This window comes from Pinus tabuliformis, chromosome 1_2, assembly GCF_031772625.1.
Source record: "Pinus tabuliformis cultivar Carrire ecotype Pingquan chromosome 1_2, CPIR1, whole genome shotgun sequence".
Taxonomy (NCBI): Eukaryota; Viridiplantae; Streptophyta; class Pinopsida; order Pinales; family Pinaceae; genus Pinus; species Pinus tabuliformis.
The window spans coordinates 649,590,425-649,615,323 of NC_142298.1; the positions used below are offsets into that span (position 1 = coordinate 649,590,425).

Genomic DNA, 24,899 nt, shown 5'->3' on the forward strand with positions numbered 1-24,899 from the left:
CTAGTTGACCGAGAAAACCCACAAGACCATAAGCTGCCAAACCGCTGCAGATAAATATAAACCAGGTGCACTGACTCTTGTTGGCTAGTGTTGTGACCATTCCCTCACGCTGTTATCGCTCCCAAGTGCAGGTGAAAACCCATCTTCACACCAGAAAAAACCCTAGGATTAGACTGCCATGGAAATTCCTCTTGGATTCTTCCATATGATCTTCTCTAGACAAATCCTTATTTCCATTTGATTTCTGTTCTATCTGCAATTTCTTATATAATATTGGAGCATCTCCATAGATTAATTAACCTTACTAAACCAAACATTTTATTAAAAATAATCATTAATCTTATAACGTTACAACTTCACTACACTTTTTAACCACACACAACTTATTTTTATGTCACCATAATTCACCTTTAATGTAACAGGATTACATTAAAAAATCAACCAAAATCCCTTCCAAAAAATTTTCCTGCACAGAAACAAACAAGCGTCATATGATTAATAATTCTTTACCATGAGCAATACCTCCTTATTAAGCCCAAGAAAACACTTTCACATTTCATTTAATGGGATTTAATTCCAATTGAAAAACACAAAATCATTTCATTTAAGTTCCATTCAAGGTTTCACGGCATTTCTGCGTTTCAAATATCAAAATTCGTTCATTTCCCTCCCGTTTTTTCAAATATCAAACTTTGTTCATTTCCCTCGCGTTCCAGGGTTTTTCAAATATCGAAATTCGTTCATTTCCCTCGCGTTCCAGGGTTTTTCAAATATCAAAATTTGTTCATTTCTCTCGCCTTCCAGGGAGGAAGGTCGCTTGCTTGCTTGACCTAATAATATTTTTCTTAACAGTGCTTTTGCCTCTGTTGATCTCGGCGTTTTCGTCCTGGATGGCAAGCGGTTGCCTTCTGACCGCCATTTCTGTTGGTTGGTGAATGATAATCAGTATGTGCGAGCGCTAAAGACTGCAGTAGTAAGAATTGAAAGATTTTGCTGCGAAATACTCGGCTGTTGACCTCTTCTTCTGCGATCTTTGCCTTCAACACCTCCATGTCTTTACCACTAAACTGAACCCTCTCGATTCCTTCTCGAGCCCAAGCGTTGGCCTTCTGCTTTTCCTCCTCCGTTAGTTCACATCTCGGATTAGAACCTATTTTCGCATTCTTCCCCCGCGCCTTCTTCTGTTTAACCGCAGAGGATGGAGCCTTACATGATTCGACCCCATTCGTAATATCACCGAGAGCAGTTCGAGGTGCAACCCCTGCGCGCCCATTCTTATAATTATAAAACCGTAATCTTTGTTTTTTACAAAAAAAGGCTATACCTTACTTCCAGTTTCGTGGATCTGTGAATATCTGAATCCACAATATTTTTGAATTATTGAGAGGCACACTGTTCCTCAAATTCCCAATTTTATAAGGATTGTTTGCTCTTGGATATGGATGTGGATTTGTATAGAGATTTCTGAAATGTGGGCTCTTTATGATTGATAACAGGAAAACAATGGATGCTCTGAGAAAGCAGGCAAACAAGTTGATAGAACAGGTTGCGAAACAGCAGCAGGTATTGCATTGTAGTCATTTTAATTTTATGTTTACTATTTTACATATATGCAAAAACCTCAGCCCTGCCAAGTAAGTTCATGCAGGTTCTCTACTTTACAATCTATTTTTGCTTGCTTGACCTAATAATATTTTTCTTATAACTATAAAACCTTAATCTTTGTTTTTTACAAAAAAGGCTATACCTTATTTCCAGTTTCGTGGATCTGTGAATATCTGAATCCACAATATTTTTGAATTATTGAGAGGCACACTGTTCCTCAAATTCCCAATTTTATAAGGATTGTTTGCTCTTGGATATGGATGTGGATTTGTATAGAGATTTCTGAAATGTGGGCTCTTTATGATTGATAACAGGAAAACAATGATGCTCTGAGAAAGCAGGCAAACAAGTTGATGGAACAGGTTGCGAAACAGCACCAGGTATTGCATTGTAGTCATTTTAATTTTATGTTTACTATTTTACATATATGCAAAAACCTCAGCCCTGCCGAGTAAGTTCATGCAGGTTCTCTACTTTACAATCTATTTTTGCTTGCTTGACCTAATAATATTTTTTTTATAATTATAAAACCTTAATCTTTGTTTTTTACAAAAAAAGGCTATACCTTACTTCCAGTTTCGTGGATCTGTGAATATCTGAATCCGCAATATTTTTGAATTATTGAGAGGCACACTGTTCCTCAAATTCCCAATTTTATAAGGATTGTTTGCTCTTGGATATGGATGTGGATTTGTATAGAGATTTCTGAAATGTGGGCTCTTTATGATTGATAACAGGAAAACAATGGATGCTCTGAGAAAGCAGGCAAACAAGTTGATAGAACAGGTTGCGAAACAGCAGCAGGTATTGCATTGTAGTCATTTTAATTTTATGTTTTTCAAATTTGAACTAGGAAGGAAGCAGCAATGGATGCATATGACACTGTTCCTTCATACTAGCGGGAATTTAATCCTTTTGTAATTATAAGGCTCGTAGGTAATGGAGCTGGGGCTCCCAGATAATCACATTGTGATTGTGTGAGGGATTTAGATTAGTTTTGGGTTCTTGCCAATACATCAACGTGTTGCATTTGCCTTTAAACCATACCCACTTCACTTTGTATGTTAAAACTTGAGATTGAGTTATGACCATAGAGTTCCTTCCTGGTCTGCCTATTATGGATATGGATCATGATCATTTGGTAGTTGGCAGCTGCTCTATGATCAGTGCAAAGTACATCGTGTTGTGGGGTAATGTGGCCTCTAGATTGGCAGCCTGCTAAGACTTGCAGGGAAGACCACCAATTATGTGTAACTAGCACTAGTAGTTGTGACACATCCATTGATTGCTGATGTAGACAGCTCTTTTTACAGTGAGCCTTGATCAGAGGTGATGCCAGCGTAACTTCCATACAATGGGATGATAGCAATGTTCAATGTCTCTCCTCAAAGAAATGTGGGATTTGAGGATAATAATTGAAGCAAAGGAACTTTATGTATCCTCTTTAGTTTACTATAAAAACTACACTAAATAACCAAGAAAGGCACTGTGGCTAGCTCAAGTGCATGGAGAGCTATTCGTATTAGAGTCTATGCCATCCAGGGGATGTATGATTCAGTGTAATTTGCACCAATGATCTCTATTTAGTATTTGCCAGTCATTTTATTGACTACTGGACTGACAGGTCTCTTTACCTGATGAAATTGAAGTTATATTGAGTTTTGGAGCCATCGAGTTAAAAATGGGCATTCTGCCCCTTGTCTTTCACCAAGACTTTCCCTTGTATTATGAACATCACTGACTAAGAACCTGCCAGTTTCAATATTTCTTTGCCCGTTAGCTATATTCAAATTCCAGAGGACATCTATCTTGAATAGGCAGAGTCTACCTCGTTGATGACTGTCGGGTGACTATGCTTATCTTCCTTTACATCGTGTCTACTGGGTGACATGAGAATGGCCTCCTTTCGAATATTGCAATTAATTTTTTCGTTAATATTTTCTTTTTTCTTTAAATATTTTGAGTATAACTTGCAAGATGCTAGAGCAAGATTGTTTAGGTTACTCCAATAAAAAAAATTCTGATACTATAAATCCTCAGCTATGGTCTGTAAGTTGATTTGTCAGTGGCCATATGATTGTTTCTCTCTCTCTAATACCCAGCTATGTAGTGCACACTGCACTCTCAGTGGGAAGTTGCCATACATAATTTATTGTTTTCATTAGTTAAACTTTTCGACATGAAACTTTTCTTTTTCCATGGAAAAAATCTTAATTTCTATTCAGTACAAAGAATGGAAATACATTCTTTATATGCTCTTGGCACGAGTACATAATGAGATGAAATATAAGGCCTTTCAGTTTTAATATTTGAAAAACAAAAGCCTTAACTAAACACAACATATGAGTCAATTGGGTAGTTATTGGGTAGTTATGGTAAATTTGACTTGGTCAAGTCATTTTTTGAGCTTTGAGTTTATGAGAACCCATGGTATTGTCTATGGTGGTTACGCCGTAAGGCGTTCCCTCTGATTACGCCGTAAGGCGTTCCCTCTGAGAGAGACATCCCTGAAATGTGACGTGTGCGATTGTGAGCCATTGATTTTGTGTGTTAGATGATTGGAGTGTTTTGGACCGTTCGTTTAATCTGTTTTATTTATAAAAAAAATAGTATTTTCCCAATAATAAGCCATGAAAAGCCAGACCTCGCCTGCTCGCGATGAGACTCTTCTGCTGCCTTCGCATGCTGGCAAAGAGACTATGCGATGAGACTCTTCTGCTGCCTTCGCATGCTGGCAAAGACACTCTGCGATGAGACTCTTCTGCTGCCTTCGCATGCTGGCAGAGATTCGGCTTTCTTTCTTTTTTCAAAAGAGGGGTTAACTTTTAAAAAATCGAACAGTGATAATCTGGGTTCCAATGCCAATAGGAGACTGTATACCTGGTATAAACTGGGGAACTGAACTTTAATTGCTTCTTGAGTATGCCTTAGGATTGCTCCCATTTTTCGTGATTTCCGTAAAATAAAAACCAAGAAGGAAGGTCTGCAATTGAAATCTTGAGATTGGTTTGTGGGTGACATGGCAGCTTCCGTTACACTGCAATGGTTCCCCTTTTTAATATTGATGTTATTTATCAAAACTTGCAATTTCTTTAATGCATCTGTTATAAAATGACTCCTACATGATTCGTTTTCTGTAGAAGTTTAGTTGCATAGCTTTGGAGGACTATTGGAAGAACTGGTTAAAAGTACATTACATAATGTAAATAAAGTTGTCACGCGCAGTGATTGAGAGATTCTGAACTCGGAGGAAAGTTTGTGGCAGTTGCACTGTTGGATTATGCAACACATTTTGTTATGGGCTGTGTTGGATCCAAGACTAAGACTGTTAAGCAATCACCTGCAAACGAAGACCCTCTTGTTCTTGCTGCAGAAACAGCATGTGAGTATAATTATTTTAGGTCTTGTGTTTCTGATTTTATTTTTCTGGTTGTAAAATGTACGGGATATTTTTACCTATTTTTCCAAACGTTGCTGATTTTTAAGATCATTTATCTTTTGGAAATTGGACTATGTAGACACACATTCATGCACACAAACATACACATGTATGTATGCCCATACAGTCAATAATGTCCTGATTGTGTAAATCTTCCCTGCTCTAGATGCGTATGTGATTTTGGTACAATTTTTTACTCTAAATAGCGTAGATTTTATTCAAACTTCTGACTGTGGCAAAAAATGGAATGTATAACACAGTCGAACCCATCATTGGTTCCAAGGGACTTCGAAAACAAGTCAGTGCCCACTTCGTCTCCCTTGCCATCGGCCATCAGACTCAGGAGCCTTTCATATTATTAGCTCCATTGCTAGATCTTCCTATCTCACTCATTCTTTCGTGAAAGACAATTATTTTGTATTGTGCCATGGCCTTTTATATATGTGTCACGACAGCATTACAACTTATTTATTTATTTCTTTATGTTATTTTTAGCATTTTCTGGATCTGCACTTGCACTCCCACATTGGATTCATACTGATTGTACTCTTCGGTTGGAAATATTGAGAAGGGTGTGAATCAGTATTTCTTATTCTTTTCACAATTGATTAGTTTATTACTTAATCATTAAGAGCATTAACAGAAAAACAAAATCACATCAATGATCAGTGCACTAAATATGTCGTCCAAACAAGCTTTGCATTATGTATGTTTACATGCACAATTTACCAGTCAAGCTGGAAGGAAGTAAAATACTCCCCAAAGAAGATAATGCTTCCCAATTTTTGAAGGTATTTGCAGACCTAGATCGAAGGAGTCTTTAGTCCCCCTTACAATCAACAAGTCAACCAATCACTGCTGCTCCACAACTGTTGCCCATTACCGCAGTCACTGCTGCTACCGCTGCCCACTGTTGCAACCACTGCTGCTCAACGCGTCCCTCTAATGCTACTGCTGCACACTGCTCTGCTGGTGTCATTCACTGCTGCCTCGTCCCTCTAATGCTACTGCTGCAAACTGCTCTGCTGGGGTCATTCACTGCTGCCTCTGTTGCTGCTGTCCAAGTCAAACACATCACAAGAATAATACTGTTGGAACAAGAATAGTACTGTTGTCACAAGAATAATACTGGTGTAACAGGAACTCTGTATGAACTGTCAAATGGTCTGCCACACATCCCTGTTTATATACTGCCACTATCACTGTCACCATCACGTCTAGAATACTGCTGTCAATGCCAAGGTTACCATCATCAAGCAAGGTCACTATCTGCATTGAAGGCTCTGTCATCATTATGTATCAGGCATAGAATTTCATGAAAGATCATTGTCTCATGATCTACAAACTAATATAAGTGTCAATATTGTAAATTCAAGTGCAAGCCTCAAATTCACTGATATCACTGTTATCAACAGTTCTGTATAGTCACTAACAAGCTTACTGCTCCCTCATCAAGTGCTGGGCTTTCTTTGTCAACAAAGAACTGTTATAAAAACAGTCATCAAGCCATTGTCACAAGGTCACTATATCAAGTCCCCTTACATCAGCGCTTAGAAGTTATTGCCACAAGGTTACTGCTACAGGAAGTAGTTCAGACTTCAGTCCTCATACTTCAGAATTCTCTCTTCAAGGATCTGTCTCTTTTCAGATGTTTGATGAGCAGACATACACGTTGCATTACACAAAAGGCACTACACACTGTGGAACTTTGCTTCTATAGTATTAAGGTCACAGGGTTACTTTATGATATATGACAAAAGCCAAATCAAAGATGATTGCTATGATTACTAACAACCTAAATAATGTGAACCCTAGGCCATACTCATAAATGTAGTGAATAAACAAGGGTACGAGCTGTTCTTAACAGGAACCCTGTACAACTGTTGTGGCTGCTTCAGTGGATATGTGTCTTCCGTAAACCAGAGTAGGACCAATTCAAAGCATACCAAAAATTGATGCCAAGATATAAAGACAGAGAAATTCATAACATCAAAAATACTTTAGCTACCTTCAGCAGTTTGGATCTCTGCCTTATCTCTGTGTAGATCTAGGTCTGGACTCTGGACTAATGACACCTTTAGAACATACGCTACAAATTTAAGGCACACAAGTATACCAACAAACTCAGAGTTTCAGATATTGTTCCAGAGAATTACCAACTTGAACTAATTTGAACTTCACCTTGTATCAATCTCCAGATTTTCAAATATTCCACAGATGAATCGAATTTTCCATAGGGATTTATCATTAGCCACAGGTGATCAATATACAATCCTTGATGAATAATGTCAAGGCTGAACTTATTTGATGTCCAATGTTATGTAAACTTCACTGAGTTTGCTTAAATCTTTTGCTGAGGATGCAGGCTCACATATAATTGAGTATTTTATTTTTGGATCACTGCAACAAATCTTCAGATTGTGCTATTTCAGGGTATTTTCACCGAACTACAGAGTTAAATGTGCTCAAATAGAAATCAAGGCTGTTAGCAAATCCACAGCAGTGACACACACTTCCAAAATTAAATGTCACCAATCATTGTATAACTACAAGGAAGAAACACGTTGTAGTTATACATGCGCTCTAAATAAGTTGCAATCGGTGAAATCATACATGCCCACTGTTCCTGGAAACCCCATACATAGGAGCCCTCTCTATAGGATGTGCTCAGGCTGAGAGTAGAGAGCCAAAAAGATTATATTTTAGAGCGAATATCTTGATCTCAATACGCTGCACCAGATTGCAGAAGAATTCTAGCAAAACGTGGCATAAATTAGAAATTGGTGATTTAACTGAGGCCAAATTTTTAGTAGGATAGGGCCGAGTAGTTTCATTGTAGACAAAACTCATGGTGTAAATATTCTCCAACGCTACCTGCAGATATCAAACTGTACCCCAACAAAACCATGTAGAAATCATTCACAACCCAACGAACCCCTTACCAAAAACAAAAACATAAAATCCTTCTCGAATTACTTCAAGGCTGCAGGACTATTACAGTCCTCCTCCACGGGTCTGAGAGGATCAAATGACTTGATTCACTGGGTAGAGATGCTATCCTTTTATAGGGACCGAGTGCGTTCTTGAATACTTGACGGGCTACTTCACAAAATGTAGCCGACATGACTCGAGGAGGGAAAGTATTTTTGAGTTGAATTAATTGGAGAGAATTACCAACAAACTCAGTATACCAAGTATACCAACAACTCAGAGTTTCAGATATTGTTCCAGAGAATTACCAACTTGAACTAATTTGAACTTCACCTTGTATCAATCTCCAGATTTTCAAATATTCCACAGATGAATCGAATTTTCCATAGGGATTTATCATTAGCCACAGGTGATCAATATATAATCCTTGATGAATAATGTCAAGGCTGAACTTATTTGATGTCCAATGTTATGTAAACTTCACTGAGTTTGCTTAAATCTTTTGCTGAGGATGCAGGCTCACATATAATTGAGTATTTTATTTTTGGATCACTGCAACAAATCTTCAGATTGTGCTATTTCAGGGTATTTTCACCGAACTACAGAGTTAAATGTGCTCAAAAGAAATCAAGGCTGTTAGCAAATCCACAGCAGTGACACACACTTCCAAAATTAAATGTCACCAATCATTGTATAACTACAAGGAAGAAACACGTTGTAGTTATACATGCGCTCTAAATAAGTTGCAATCGGTGAAATCATACATGCCCACTGTTCCTGGAAACCCCATACATAGGAGCCCTCTCTATAGGATGTGCTCAGGCTGAGAGTAGAGAGCCAAAAAGATTATATTTTAGAGCGAATATCTTGATCTCAATACGCTGCACCAGATTGCAGAAGAATTCTAGCAAAACGTGGCATAAATTAGAAATTGGTGATTTAACTGAGGCCAAATTTTTAGTAGGATAGGGCCGAGTAGTTTCATTGTAGACAAAACTCATGGTGTAAATATTCTCCAACGCTACCTGCAGATATCAAACTGTACCCCAACAAAACCATGTAGAAATCATTCACAACCCAACGAACCCCTTACCAAAAACAAAAACATAAAATCCTTCTCGAATTACTTCAAGGCTGCAGGACTATTACAGTCCTCCTCCACGGGTCTGAGAGGATCAAATGACTTGATTCACTGGGTAGAGATGCTATCCTTTTATAGGGACCGAGTGCGTTCTTGAATACTTGACGGGCTACTTCACAAAATGTAGCCGACATGACTCGAGGAGGGAAAGTATTTTTGAGTTAAATTAATTGGAGAGAATTACCAACAAACTCAGTATACCAAGTATACCAACAAACTCAGAGTTTCAGATATTGTTCCAGAGAATTACCAACTTGAACTAATTTGAACTTCACCTTGTATCAATCTCCAGATTTTCAAATATTCCACAGATGAATCGAATTTTCCATAGGGATTTATCATTAGCCACAGGTGATCAATATATAATCCTTGATGAATAATGTCAAGGCTGAACTTATTTGATGTCCAATGTTATGTAAACTTCACTGAGTTTTCTTAAATCTTTTGCTGAGGATGCAGGCTCACATATAATTGAGTATTTTATTTTTGGATCACTGCAACAAATCTTCAGATTGTGCTATTTCAGGGTATTTTCACCGAACTACAGAGTTAAATGTGCTCAAAAAGAAATCAAGGCTGTTAGCAAATCCACAGCAGTGACACACACTTCCAAAATTAAATGTCACCAATCATTGTATAACTACAAGGAAGAAACACGTTGTAGTTATACATGCGCTCTAAATAAGTTGCAATCGGTGAAATCATACATGCCCACTGTTCCTGGAAACCCCATACATAGGAGCCCTCTCTATAGGATGTGCTCAGGCTGAGAGTAGAGAGCCAAAAAGATTATATTTTAGAGCGAATATCTTGATCTCAATACGCTGCACCAGATTGCAGAAATTGGTGATTTAACTGAGGCCAAATTTTTAGTAGGATAGGGCCGAGTAGTTTCATTGTAGACAAAACTCATGGTGTAAATATTCTCCAACGCTACCTGCAGATATCAAACTGTACCCCAACAAAACCATGTAGAAATCATTCACAACCCAACGAACCCCTTACCGAAAACAAAAACATAAAATCCTTCTCGAATTACTTCAAGGCTGCAGGACTATTACAGTCCTCCTCCACGGGTCTGAGAGGATCAAATGACTTGATTCACTGGGTAGAGATGCTATCCTTTTAGAGGGACCGAGTGCGTTCTTGAATACTTGACGGGCTACTTCACAAAATGTAGCCGACATGACTCGAGGAGGGAAAGTATTTTTGAGTTAAATTAATTGGAGAGAAAAATATTTTATTTAACACTCAATGTTGGAGCCATAATATTTGAGGTCGACTTCAAATTTGGACCATATATTCTAAATAAATTTGATAATTAATCTTACCCTTCTAACATTTCAAATTGGGACCATTAATTAATTTGATTATTAATTTTATCATCTTTGCCACATTGTTCAACCAATGATATGATGCCACCTCAGCATCATGGGGTTTTGAGCCATAGACTAGGTCTTCAACTTTGACTAAGCATTCCTCTCAAACCATGAAGGCCCACAGGATGCTCCACATACCATTGGAATCAACATGACGAGGAGAATTTGATGACGAGAGTATCCAAGACAAACTATTTGATCTGCATCATCAAAAACTTCAACAATTGCGGGGTGTGTCCATCGTCCAGGGAACCAAACCCTAGGCTAGGGTTTCACCACTACATCCTCTGCATCCACTCATCCATCTATGCAGTGTGTCGAGGACATCAATGACGACATCCTGCACCTGCTTCTTGAACCTCATCTTGCTCTTGCTGCATTTGTTGCTTGACATCAATGACAACATACTTAACTTCTTCTTTAGTCCTATTGACCTAATTTTGTGGTCATTTGTTAGACAATAATAAAATTATCTTATCTTATCTTAATACCAAATATCTTTATGCGGGGATGATGTTTTTCTCCTATCGATTGAAGGTAAACAATGCAATTCCATGACTTTAACCAAACTAGAAATCTAGTTGGCATGATAAGATTGACCCAGGTAGATGTTTCTCGGATATACAATTTGGTCTTATTGTTAAGGTGTGTAGTGGTGTTTAAGTGTGATGGAGTGCTTGAAGGTTTGCAATAGATTGCATTGTGATTCAATCTTAAGTCTCCACTCTTTTGGAATTATCTCTTGAAAGTTTGTAACTAGTGTGAACATCTCTAAAATAACAAATTTGAATGTGTCATTACATTAAGAACATTTAGTGCATCTTTCTTTGCTAGTGTACTTTTTTTTTTATCTTTTGTGTTTTTGTGGAATGCCTATATTCGTGCATGGCTTGGTGTCTTTTTGCTAATATAATATGTAGGCTATGGTCCACTCGACCATCCCCCCCCCCCCCCCCCCCCTCCAAAAAAAAAACCCATGTACCTTGCATTCCAGGGTCTTGTGGAACCTTCGGAAATGTCCCAAACTGTTGGGGACTTTATTGGGGACTTGGGGATTCGCTGGTCATCCTCAAGATGTTTTGGGAAGATTTTAGGGATGTTCCAGATAGATTTTAGGGATGTTTTTGCCAGATTTGAGGGATTTTTTGGGTAGATTTCAGGGATAACCCAAGCTTATATCTTCAATTTTGACAATCATGGACATTTATGATTGAACACTATGATCATTTTTCCAATCCATTATATTTTAGGGACATTCCAGATAGATTTTAGGGATGTTACTTGTTGATTTGAATTGAGGAATTCCAACCGTGTAAGGAATAATTTATTGACTTTCGAGATACACATAGTCTTGTATTACATCACGATTGATGCGGGGAGAGGTCATCCTGTCGGAGAGCAATGACGTTCATGGGAGCAATTTTAATATCAATACCAGAACTGTGTATGCAATAATCTTATCTTGGCGTCTTGTTTGTCAAGTTTTGCAATTGCGTGTGTGGACAACTATCACAATTTGCAAGTTGCAACTAAGGTGCATTGAATATGCTTCGATGTACTTTTATGGTCATTATCATTAATAAAACAAAACAATTACATGAAATATCGTTGACATCCATGTGGGATAATTTAAAATATAATTGAAAGTGCTAAATGGTGTTCTTAAAAGTTGTTTATTAATGATATCAATAAAAAAAATAGTGAACAAGTACATGACATATCGTTGACATCCATGTGGGATAATTTAAAATATAATTGAAAGTGAAAAATGGTGTTTTTAGAAGTTGTTTATTTCGATTTCTGTTTAATTAATAATATTTCATCTATATTAAATGTTTTATAACTATTAATAATTAAAAAATAAAATAACAATTATTATAATTTCCAAACTTGTGAGAAACACCATTCAGTTACTTTTTATTACACTTAATATCTCATAGTACCCACTCATACATAACTTACTCTATATAATTTGGCACATTATTGCATACGTTTTTTTTTGTTAGTTTACTACATTTTTTTAAAATAATTATTTTAAATATTAAATTACAACCTACTATAAATTGAAATTTAAGAAAAATGATCTTAGCATGCATTATTCGAACAAAATATTGCAGCTTGAAGACTCTTGTATGTGATATGTCTCATCCCTATTCAAAGTTGTAAAGTGTGTTTTTTGATGATCTCCTTGTTACTAGTGGTAATGCTTCAAAGGACCAGGGCAATCCTTTGATAGATAAGAAGATGGGGCAAATGAATGGAGAAAAAATGATGGGAATTGAATAAAATCAAGTGGTCAACTGAAGAAGAATGGGGTAAGATGGGGCAAATGAATGGAGAAAAAAAGATGGGAATTGAATAAAATCAAGTGGTCAACTGAAGAAGAATGGGGTTCATCTAAGGATGGGAATGCTCTTTTTGATGGCAGGTCACATCCATTGCAACAATTTGGATATAACGAACACCCACTCTAGGATTTCGTGTTTCTTGGCTCCGTGATGAAAATAATGAAGAGAAAATACATGTTAATTTGTTACTTGTGTTATTTGATGCAAGTTTTGTAATGAATGACTGAAAAATACACGGTGAGAGAAAAATTCATATTACGCTAATTAAGGAATGTTTTTCACTTGTTGAACTTGTAGTATTGAATTTAACACACTGACACTTTACAACAATGAACTAACAATCTTCATGATGAAAATAGTAATGTGGAAAATTTATTTACATAATGAAAAAGGCAATATGGGATATTCCGATCACGTTCCAAGGCATTTTTTAAAATGTGGATTTGAGAAAAGGTTGTTGTGGAAGGTGTTGTTTGTATATGGGAAAGATTTATCTACATAATGAAAAAGGAAATATGGGATATTCCAATCATGTTCCAAGCCATTTTTTAAAATGTGGATGTGAGAAAAGGTTGTTGTGGAAGGTGTTGTTTGTATATGGGAAATTTCCTGATCATGGTATGTAATCCTAATGTTGATAGATATGTCTACTTTAAAATGTGGATGTGAGAAAAGGTTGTTGTGGAAGGTGTTGTTTCTATATGAGAAATTTCCTGATCATTGTGTGTAATTCTAATGTTCATAGATATGTCTACTAAGTGGTTCCAGTTAATGGGACATTGATGTGAGCATTCAATATATTTTTATTCTTTATCAAAGTATTTTTTTTTTTTTTTGTATTTGCATAATTCAATTTATGCCTTACAGCGTCCCCTTTGCAACATTTGGTGCAAATGCTAGTTTAATTCCTTTTGAGTAGATAAAAAGTTAAAATGGATCTAGATTGGTATTAATGATAGACAATTTTACAAATTGTTTAAATTAAATGATTTTTAATTGAATAAATTATATATAAGAGAGCCTTCTAAGTCATATAAGGTTGAGTTTTTTAATTGAATTGTGTATAAATGTTAATATCTTTAAAGTTTTGAAATTTCAGTAGTGATTTTAGTAAACTTTTTAAAAAATAATTAAATTTTAATATTTAATAAAAATAATGAAATTAATATTAGTTAGACAAAATTATCATTAGATCTAAAAAAATTAGATTTAAAATTTAATATAAATGTTATATTTAATTATAAATTATTTAACAAGTATAATTTATCAATATATTTTAAATTAAAAGAAATATAAAGTTGAATTATAAATGATTTAATAACTTTTTATATTAATACAATGTGAATTTTAGCTATTTAAATCATTGCCTAAATCATTTATCAATTATTGAGAGAGGTCAAATCTTTTGAAGTGAAAACCTCTTTTTTAGTGCAAAACTTGAAGAAATGTTTGCATGCCAAAAAATTTGATCCCTCTCAGCATTTAATAAATTCAGAATTAAGATGGATCTAAATTGGTTTTAATTAGTGTACCATGTCATTGCTACTCAACAAGTATTGAATCTTATTTATAAATTAACATAACATTTATTCTTAGGCTTACCAATCTAGTTCCAAAATGACATTGGTATGTTTACAACATTTGATTGAGTGATTACACTTGACTCAATTATAAGGTAATATTCAACTATGAAAGACATAATTCCACTAGGAGGGTAGCTACCATTTGGTTCACTTTCCGTATACTTCATGATAATTGTTCTTTTTGTGCAAGGTGTTGGTTCTCATTATTACCTTGATTATAAACAACATAGATAATAAATCATAAGACTAGTTCAACATATACCATTCATGAAATTTAGGGTTAGCATTGAATATAGTAGTAATATGTAAGCATACCCTTGTATGCTCCTCATAGTACAATGGTATTTCCCTTAGTAAATTTTGTGATTATGTTGGAGTCCTCAACAATAACTACATCCCTTTGCATAGTGTCCTTGAGGAACCTAACTCCTTGATACATTGTTAGTGCTTTTGCTTGTTATTAGTTGCTTGTCCCTATCTCTAGGGAAATTTTAATTTATAGGGACCTCTTCCACTTAGCAAAACACAACGCAAGGTCTTGATCTCCATTGAATCCATTCCCTCTAGTTCCATAGTGTTGGCATAAAGAATTTTAGCTACTGGTTGTTCTTTGGGTATCCCTAAAATTCGTATACCTTGGCTCATTGTAGTGATGAATCAGACAAGTGTATAATGTGATTTCAAGGACACCTTATCTCATTTGCAGTGAACATTTCTACCAACTCCATGCATAGGACCCTCTTTTCAATATGTTTTCAAGTCTATGTTTTGAATTTTTTTTAATTAGAAATGTAAAATTAGAAATTTAATTAATTATATGTTTTAATTTTATTTTATTTTTAAATTAAAAATATAAAATCATAAATTAAAATGGGTCAAATTACATTATAATGCACTTAATATTTATAATATGAATAGCCCTTTCCAAATTTATACTTTCCATCATATATTAAATATTATCCATTAAAATGAAAATAAATATTTACAAATTTTAATAATAACAAAGAATTTGGTATGTTTATATTTTTTTATTAGTGATTTTAAAATTATAAAGAATTTGGTATGTTAATATTTTTTTATTAGTGATTTTAAAATTATAAGCTACAATTTTTGAAATTATATTACATTTTTCATGTATTATTGTATATAATATTTATAAAATTAAATAAAATAACCATATATTTAATAAATTTTTTATTATTATCAATTTTATGGTTTGAAAATTTTCCAAAATAAAATATAAAATTATGATTTTAAGTGGTTCAAATTTCATTGTAATTCACTTGATATTTATAATATTTATGGGCTTTTCCAAGTTTATGTTTTCTACTTTATATTAAATATTATTGATTAAGATAAAAATAAATATCTACAAATTTAAATAATTGCATGGAGAGACTTTAGTCCAACATGAATGATTACATGGGAGACTTTAGCCAAAAGTGAATGAGATGTTCTAAGGTTATGTAATGTTGTTTAAACTTGTTAATTTAGTCAAATTACATAAATATAAAATAAAATAAAATAAAAGAAGAATTATAATTATTAATAATTAAACCATTTTAGATTCATTTTAACTCTAGATTTAGATAGCCTACAAAGGGATCAAATTTCTCAAGGTGCAAGCTTTTCTTTTAAATCCATCTCAACTCTAGATTTAGTCAGCATAGAGGGAATTTTTTTCCTGATGATAATGTTAGAGTTTGTTCTATTTGCATAGTTTGGGAAATCTTACAAAGACCCAGGATTTCACATGAGTGAGAGACAATTTACTTGATCTGGTTTATAAACATGTATATGCATCTCCTAGATGGGAAGGAGCATGTGGAGGGATATGGAGGTGAGCATGAGATTGTTTTGTGTGAGAAATCCATCACAACTTGTTAGGTTTCTCACTCTACAATGTTTTTATGTGCTTGAGTTTGTGCTAAAAGGAAATATAACACATGTTAGATTTTCTTTGACATTCAAATGTTGTTAATCTAGCACACCTTAGCCTTATTTAGTCCTAAAATGTTGTTGTGTTCTTGTGTTTGTGCTAGAAGGAAATATAGCACGTGTTAGATTTCTTTCAAATTTAAGTATGCTTGTGTTTGTGTTAGAAAATTTAACACAAGCTAGATTTCTTATACTCTACAATGTTGTTGGCAACGTGCATGTATTTGTGGTAGACATAAATCTAGTACTTGCTAGATTTCTCACTCTACAATGTTTCTATGTGCTCGAGTTTGCGCTAAAAAGAAATCTAACACATGTTAGATTTTATTTTACATTGTAATGTTGTTAATCTAGCACACATTAGACCTATTTAGTCCTACAATGTTCTTATGTTCTTGTGTTTGTGCTCGAAGAAAATATAGCATGTGTTAGATTTATTTCAAATTTAAATGTGCTTGTGTTTGGGTTGGAAGAAAATTTAACACACGCTAGATATCTTATACTCTACAATGTTGTTGGCAACGTGTTTGTATTTGTGGTAGACATAAATCTAGCACTTACTAGATTTCTCACTCTACAATGTTTTTGCGTGATCGAGTTTGCGCTAAAAGGAAATCTAACACATTGGATTTTCTTTTACATTGCAATGTTGTTAATATAGCACACATTAGACTTATTTAGTCCTAAAATGTTGTTATGTTCTTGTGTTTGTGCTAGAAGGAAATATAACGTGTTAAATTTCTTTCAAATTTAAATTTGCTTGAGTTTGTGTTGGGAGAAAATTTAACACAAGCTAGATTTCTTATACTCTACAATGTTGTTGTTGGCAATGTGCTTGTATTTGTGGTAGACAAAAATCTAGCACTTGCTAGATTTCTCAATCTACAATGTTTCTATGTGCTTGACTTTGCACTAAAAGGAAATCTAACACATGTTAGATTTTCTTTTACATTGCAATCTTGTTAAACTAGCACACATTAGACTTATTTAGTCCTAAAATGTTGGTATGTTCTTGTGTTTGTGTTAGAAGGAAATATAGTATGTGTTAGATTTTTATCAAATTTAAATGTGCTTGTTTTTGTGTTGGAAGAAAATTTAACACAAGTTAGATTTCTTATACTCTACAATGTTGTTGTTGGCAACGTGTTGTATTTGTGGTAGACATAAATCTAGCACTTGCTAGAATTCTCAATCTACAATGTTTCTATGTGCTTGACTTTGAGCTAAAAGGAAATCTAACATGTGTTAGATTTTCTTTTACATTGCAGTGTTGTTAATCTAGCACACATTAGACTTATTTAGTCCTACAATGTTGTTATGTTGTTGTGTTTGTGCTAGAAGGAAATATAGCATGTGTTAGATTTTTTTCAAATTAAAATGTGCTTGTGTTTGTGTTGGAAGAAAATTTAACACAATTTAGAATTCTTATAATGTACAATGTTGTTGTTGGCAACGTGCTTGTATTGGTGGTAGACATAAATCTAGCAGTTGCTAGATTTCTCATTCTTAAATGTTTCTATGTGCTTGAGTTTGCGCTAAAAGGAAATCTAACACATGTTATATTTTTTTTTACATTGCAATGTTGTTAATCTAGCACACATTAGACTTAATGAGTCCTAAAATGTTATGTTCTTGTGTTTGTGCTAGAAGGAAATATAACATGTGTTATATTTCTTTCAAATTTAATTTTGCTTGTGTTTGTGTTGGAATAAAATTTAACACAACCAGATTTCTTATACTCTACAATGTTGTTGTTGGCAAGGTGCTTGTATTTGTAGTAGACATAAATCTAGCACTTGTTAGATTTCTCACTCTACAATGTTTCTATGTGCTTGAGTTTGCACTAAAAGTAAATCTAACACATGTTAGATTTTCTTTTACATTGCAATGTTGTTAATCTAGCACACATTAGACTTATTTAGTCCTAAAATGTTGTTATATTCTTGTGTTTGTGTTAGAAGGAAATATAGCATGTGTTAGATTTCTTTCAAATTTAAATGTGCTTGTGTTTGTGTTGGTAGAAAATTTAACACAAGCTAGATTTCTTATACTCTACAATGTTTTTGTTGGCAACGTGTTTGTATTTGTGGTAGACATAAATCTAACACTTGCTAGATTTCTCACTCTAAAAATGTTTCTATGTGCTCGAGTTTGCACTAAAAGGAAATCTAACACATGTTAGATTTTATTTTAAATTGCAATGTTGTTAATCTAGCACACATTAAACTTATTTAGTCCTACAATGTTGTTATGTTCTTGTGTTTGTGTTAGAAGAAAATTTAACACAATCTAGAATTCTTATACTCTACAATGTTGTTGTTGGCAATGTGCTTGTATTTGTGGTAGACATAAATCTAGCACTTGATAGACTTCTCACTCTACAATGTTTCTATGTGCTCAAGTTTGCGCTAAAAGAAAATCTAACACATGTTAGATTTTATTTTACATTGCAATGTTGTGAATGCTAACATGTTTTTGTTTAGGTTAAAAGGAAATCTAGCTTGTGTTAGATTTTTTGTTGTTGTGTAATGTTGTCATTTGAAATATTTATATGTTTGTGTTATAAGTAAATGTAACACAGACTAAATTTTTCTCACCCTACAATGTTATGTGATTATGTTTCCATTAGAAGGAAATATAGTTTGCATTATATTTTGTTCATCTTGTAATGTTGTTATTTGCAACGTTCTTGTGTTTTTTATAGGAGGAAATCTTTGTACACTATTCCATTCTTAGACCACATATTCCATATGAAGGGCCTTCTAATCATTCCAGGGTTTAACATTTTTTATATTGTAACAATAGTCTATGTAGGCATGGACTAAAACCTCATTGTCTCTAAAAGGCAAGGTCAAATGTCCGAGGAAATATTATTATTGCAATGTTTTTATTGACATTATGTTTATGTTTTTGCTAGAAGGAAATTTAGCATCCACTAGATTTGCTTTACAATACAATGTTGTTGTTGGCAATCTTCTTGTATGCGATAGAATATAGTCTAGCATGGGTTACATTTCCTTTGCCTTGCAATATTTTTAATGACAATGTGTTTGTGTTTGTGGTAGAAGGAAATCTAGCTTGTGCTATATTTATTTTGTTTTGAAATGTTTTTCTTGGAAATATGAATGTGTTCGTACTAAAAATAATTCTAGCACATGCTAGATTTCTTTCACCTTACAATGTTTTTTTTTAACAATATCCATGCGTTTGTAATAGAAATAAATCTAGGATGCGAATATTTCTTTTGCTTTGCAAGATTCTTGTTGGCAATATGCTTTTGTTCGTGTTAGAAGTAGTTATATCAAATTTATATTTCTTTCACCTTGCAAAGTTGCTATGTGTTTGTCTTTGTGCTAGACGAATATCTAGAAGAAAATCTAATGATCGCCATAGTTAATGTTCTTTCATTGTGTTTTGCTTTTATTTTTTCGAAAGCAAACTAAGAATATACATGACTATAAGAGATAAATTTTGTGTATATATGATGTTGTTGTAGTCTCTACAATTGTTTTTATTTATTCACAATGTAATGTCTTTTGGAAATTTTCTTATGCTCGTGCTAGAAGGAAACCTAGTAGATATTTGCTTTATATTCACGATTAAAAGAACATAATAAATTATTTGGGGGTGCCCTTTTTCTAACCTTGATTAGCTACTCTTCGAGCCCTTCAGGGATTAACCATGGAAGAAATTGCTTCAACAACATATAATTTATTGGATGGAACCATTTGGTTTTTTATTCCAATTAATCATCATCAAATGCCATAAAATTAAAATATTATTGTTCTAAATTGAAAACCAACAAAACAATATTGGATGCAATGGTTACATATTGTCAAAGTCATGATCAAAACTTGAATGAGATGACTCTTACCACATTCAACATTCTTGAGCATTATGAAATTAATGATATCATATTTACCAATTTCTGCAACACGGTGGAGGGGTCTACTTATGTCAAAGGAACACGTAATACAAAGATAGAGTCCCTTTCTCAGCAAGCATGTGGAGTTCTTGACAAAATGATAAATGCATCAACAAGTGTTCAACAAGTTGATAACAATTTTGAATTTGGTTGTCATTTTGGGGGCCCTCATCTTTTGTCAACATTTTTGCACTCTTTTCCATGTCAGTTGCAACCAATTTTACATACTGACCTTGTTGTTTTGGATACACTTGCTTTGAAAAAAGAACAATTCCACAAGGGATTTTACATTGTATTTTTTCGATTTCTTATCGAAAAAATGAGTTGAATGACTTTACTACAATTCTCTTAGTAAAACTTTGGTTTTGTAATGATGTACGTCAGTCTTTGAGAATTTCCATAAAGAACTCCAAGTTCAACTATAAAATGATTAGTGGCATTTATGAATATAAGTCACAAAACAATTATAGTTATGATATAGTTCTTATTATACATTTCTATAATTCAGAATTAAAATTTTTGGAGGCTATAAAATACTCTCACACATTTGAAGACACATTTGATAAAAATGAGAGAGATTATGATTTCTGGATGGATTTAGTGGAAAAACACCAACAATGTAGTGATGCAAAAGTGGTTATTTCTCTTTATGCGGAGAAAAATTTAATCAAGGCTTGTTGTACATATGGAAGAAGAATTTCAAGTGTTGTGCAAACATGGCCACAAAGAACAATCATGTTAAATAATTACAAATCTTTTCAACTATCAAATCCGGTATCCATTTCCCGGATGCGGGTGGAGATCGGGCGGGATAGCCAGGTGTCGGCGGTGGCAAGTCACGTGGGCGGTCGTATGCCCGGACATGCCACGACGCACCCTGCAGCAGAAGCCATAAATACGATGGGAGACTCCGCATACTCGGCTTCAATGCTGGGTTTATGGCTGGTTCGATGCGCATTCATTATGCAGCTTGGTTCGAGGCATATGGCACTCGTTATTTACGCTCCCCCGGTCGCCTGGACTCATACCTGCAAACATTCCACGCAGAGGTTAGTGGAGGAGATTCTGAGCACAAATTCTCTGAGGGATTCTGGTTCGAAGGTTGACCTGACGATGCCGCGGGAGAGGCCAAGGATGGGTAGTCGCAGGGGAGGTTCTCGGGGCCGCTCTGCCACCCAGCGCCCTGTCAATTCGCCCTCCTCCTCTGCAGAAATTGCATATGAGCACATTAGAAGCTCAAACAGACCTGTAGTTCGCGGAGCTATGCGTGGATGGGGAGAAATTCCGGAATGTGGGCATCTGGAGCACCCAGCTGTTCGTTATCGAATTCCTTGTACGCTGGAAAACAATACTCTGATAGTTTCAGTTATGGTGGAACACTGCAATAACCACAGAGGTCCTCAGGACAATCTGGGCGCGCCGGTGGTCGATATGCAGGTCCCTGCAGTCGATATGCGAGAGCCTCCCTCAACTCGCGCTCCCCCAGCCACTCAAATGGATGAAGCAGGCCCTAGCGTTCCGGTTCAGAGAGCGTTGAGCGCGGAAATGAGGGTCTCACAAAAGCTTAAAGGTCAGGTGAAGGATGGGGAGGTCTTGCAGAAGCTTAAAGGTCTGGCGAAGGAGGAGCCCCAGACGACCGATGAGGATTAGCTCTGCTGTCATCACGCTCAATGCTGCCAGGAAAGCAACTCTTTTTGCTCCATGTCGATTTACTGTGCTCTTTGTATTTCAGTCTATGTGTCGTCCATATCGGACTTTGTATCCACTATGTCAGTCCACCGTGTCAGTTTATCGGTTTGTCAATCCACTGTGTCAGCTCACATATCCACTGTGGCGGCTTCTAAGTCTACTGTGTTGAATCATTTTTGTAATGATGCTACTTTGAAGGTTTTTCATGAAGACAATCCCGCTGAAAATGCAGGGCCACAGCCCTGGTGTAACTGTGATGTAAATTTTGATTTTTGTAATATAAATTAGCATAGATTTACGGAGAAAAAAAAAATTCCGGTATCCATTAACTTCTTGGAAAATTCGGGTACTACAATTCATTTTTTTTTCTTATAATACTTTGGATACTATTTTTTTCATATTTCTTAATTGTTAAAGTGTTTACTAAAATGACTAACGACAGAGATTCTAAAATAGAGAATGATGAAAGTGGGAAGAAAAAAATTAATCAACATAGTGCTTATGTTGTTGAGAAAAGTATGGAGATGGAAATAGGAGGAGGAGGAGAGGAAGAAGTTATCATACCAGGTGCATAATTTGTTTGGTTTTTTCTCTTGATAATTTTTCAATTTATTTAATTTCCATGTTCATAACATTTTTGGATGACTATTATAGGGAATTATGAGATGAATGAAATTAATCAAGACAATGACCATGGAACGATGGAGATAGAAATGGGTATTAATCATTGTAACTCTATCTTTTTTTATTTTATTATTATTCTAAATTATTGTGATTCATATCATTTCATATGTTGATTATAGTTGGAAATAAAGAGAATGCATATAATGACCCTGGTATTGTCCCACAAAACTACAATCAAGACCAAAATATTATTATGGATGATTATTTATGGTTCTTTTTTTGTATAGTTGTTTAATGCATTTTGTTCATTGTCACAATTTATAACATTTTTTTATGTTTATTATAGTGACAAGCAAACAAAACCAAGACATTGATCAAGTGAAAGTTAAACAAAACTTTAATCAAGAAAAAAATATAACATCAAGTACTTATAATTTGTCCACTTGTTTTCCTTGTTATTTAATGATTCTATTCATTTTCACCAATTCAAAATATTTTATATGTTTAATTTGGAAACAAATAAAGGTAACTAGGATGATGATGAGGTGCAACGCTACAAATATGAAGATAATGTCATATCAGATACTTATAACTTGTCTTATTATTTATCTTATTATTATTCAAACTCAAATGCTTGTAACTACCATAACTTTGTATATTTTTTTTTTATAGGAACAAATAAAAAGGATAAAATTAACAATCAAAGTAATGTTAAAGGTGTGTGTGTGTGTTTCCTTTTAAAGGTTGCATTACTAATGTTTTTCTTGGTATTGGTATTTGATTGAAGGTTTAATAAGAAGTACAATTGGTATTTGATTGAAGGTTTAATATGTTTACTCCAAGTCTTATCAAGATGATAAAAGAAATTATTGTTTCATCTATAAATAGTGCAAAAACCACTCAAGGTAAGTGTATCATTTCAACAATTTTTTTAGTAATTTTTGTAACATGAATAAAGTGGTTTGACTATATTATTTTCCATTGTGTTGCAGGCAAAATAACTGAAAAGAAACTAGTTATTTTTGAACTAAAGGACATGAAGCAACAAACAAAGGGCATATTGAGAAAATGGGAGCTGATGTTGATTACACAATAGAGCAAAAATTATTTTGGATTCATCCACATGCAAAATCATTTTTTGAAATGTGTTTCAAAAATGAATCTCTTAACATTGCAATTTGGATGACAACTTTGAAACAAAGCACAACAAGATTTTTAAAAAAGTTGGTTTCAGAAACATTACGAGATAAACTTGTGTTTAAGTGGATTGCTTTAGACTGTAAGCCACAAAAGGGACATAAGGTCATTGACAATCCAATGAAAGTTATACACACTAAATCATTGAAAAAAGTGTGGGAAATGCATATCCAATATGATGCAACCAATACTATTATAGTTGTTTGTTTAATTGAGAGAGTGAAAGAGAATCCAAAAGAAAATGTGATTCTTGCCCCTCCATTCATTGGAGCAAATCAAGGGAATAATTGGTTGATCAATGAGCTATGGAGAATATTGCGTAAACTCAACAAGGCTATGGATGTGCGAGCTACTTTGAAGGATGTTCAATTACATTTAGAAGTACCTTAAGATTACAAATGTTTATATCATGCTATTATATGTATGACATCATGAATTATTACTTTTATTTCACAACGCTAATAAAAGAATTGTTGATTTGGTTTTTCATTACTAAAAATAAAATATTTTGATTTTTATTTTTATTTTTGGTGAGATGAATAGTCATTTAATGTTTTCATATCAAATTTCCCATGCTATATATATATATATATATATATATATATATATATATATATATATATATATATATATATATATATATATATATATATATATATATATATATATATATATATATATATATATATATATATATATATTACAATGGATTACATTGTATGTAAAATTAATAGATAACAGGTCTATTTGTTTTAATTAGATCATTACAATTATTTGCTTTAAATGTGGTTTAAGTTATCGTTATACCTCTTAGAAATTAGTAATGTGAAGGATGACCCATTGCATTCTTATAACCCTTTTTATTCCATATAAGTTGAAAAATTATATTAAGTTGTATGTAGCACCAACAATAAACATACAATTTGTACTAAAAGAAGCACCAAAAAAAACTAAGGTAGAAACTCTATAAATTTACATATAATTAATTAGGTTTGAAATTTAAAAATTGTATTATATTGTATGTGAAAATTAATATATAATTAGTTTGTTTACTTGTACTAGACCTTTGTAATTATATTTTTCAATTGCAATTAAATAAA

At 33.9% G+C, this 24,899-nt stretch overlaps 1 protein-coding gene across 3 annotated transcripts; it reads left to right on the forward strand.

The window, feature by feature from the left end:
- Positions 1-895: 895 nt before the first annotated feature.
- On the forward strand, positions 896-24,128 carry LOC149207358 (uncharacterized). 3 transcript variants are annotated; one of them, XM_089395691.1, is made up of 6 exons: positions 896-1,252; positions 1,497-1,563; positions 1,920-1,985; positions 2,343-2,409; positions 4,871-4,987; positions 23,595-24,128. In XM_089395691.1, the coding sequence occupies exons 2-6, from the start codon at positions 1,504-1,506 to the stop codon at positions 23,696-23,698; spliced, it is 414 nt and encodes a 137-aa protein (XP_089251817.1). In that variant the 5' UTR covers positions 896-1,252; positions 1,497-1,503; the 3' UTR covers positions 23,699-24,128. The 3 variants fall into 3 exon arrangements, with proteins under 3 accessions (XP_089251817.1, XP_089251818.1, XP_089251819.1); XM_089395692.1 differs by lacking the exon at positions 23,595-24,128 and adding an exon at positions 12,694-13,321; XM_089395693.1 differs by lacking the exon at positions 23,595-24,128 and adding an exon at positions 5,846-5,953.
- The last annotated feature ends 771 nt before the right edge of the window (positions 24,129-24,899 follow it).

What these genes read in the sequence shown, in the direction of transcription:
- LOC149207358 (XM_089395691.1), top strand. Translation starts at nt 1,504, where the DNA reads ATGGATGCTCTGAGAAAGCAGGCAAACAAGTTGATAGAACAGGTTGCG. An exon ending in AGGTTGCGAAACAGCAGCAG is followed by an intron (nt 1,564 to 1,919) that starts GTATTGCATTGT and finishes GATTGATAACAG; the next exon opens with GAAAACAATGATGCTCTGAG. An exon ending in AGGTTGCGAAACAGCACCAG is followed by an intron (nt 1,986 to 2,342) that starts GTATTGCATTGT and finishes GATTGATAACAG; the next exon opens with GAAAACAATGGATGCTCTGA.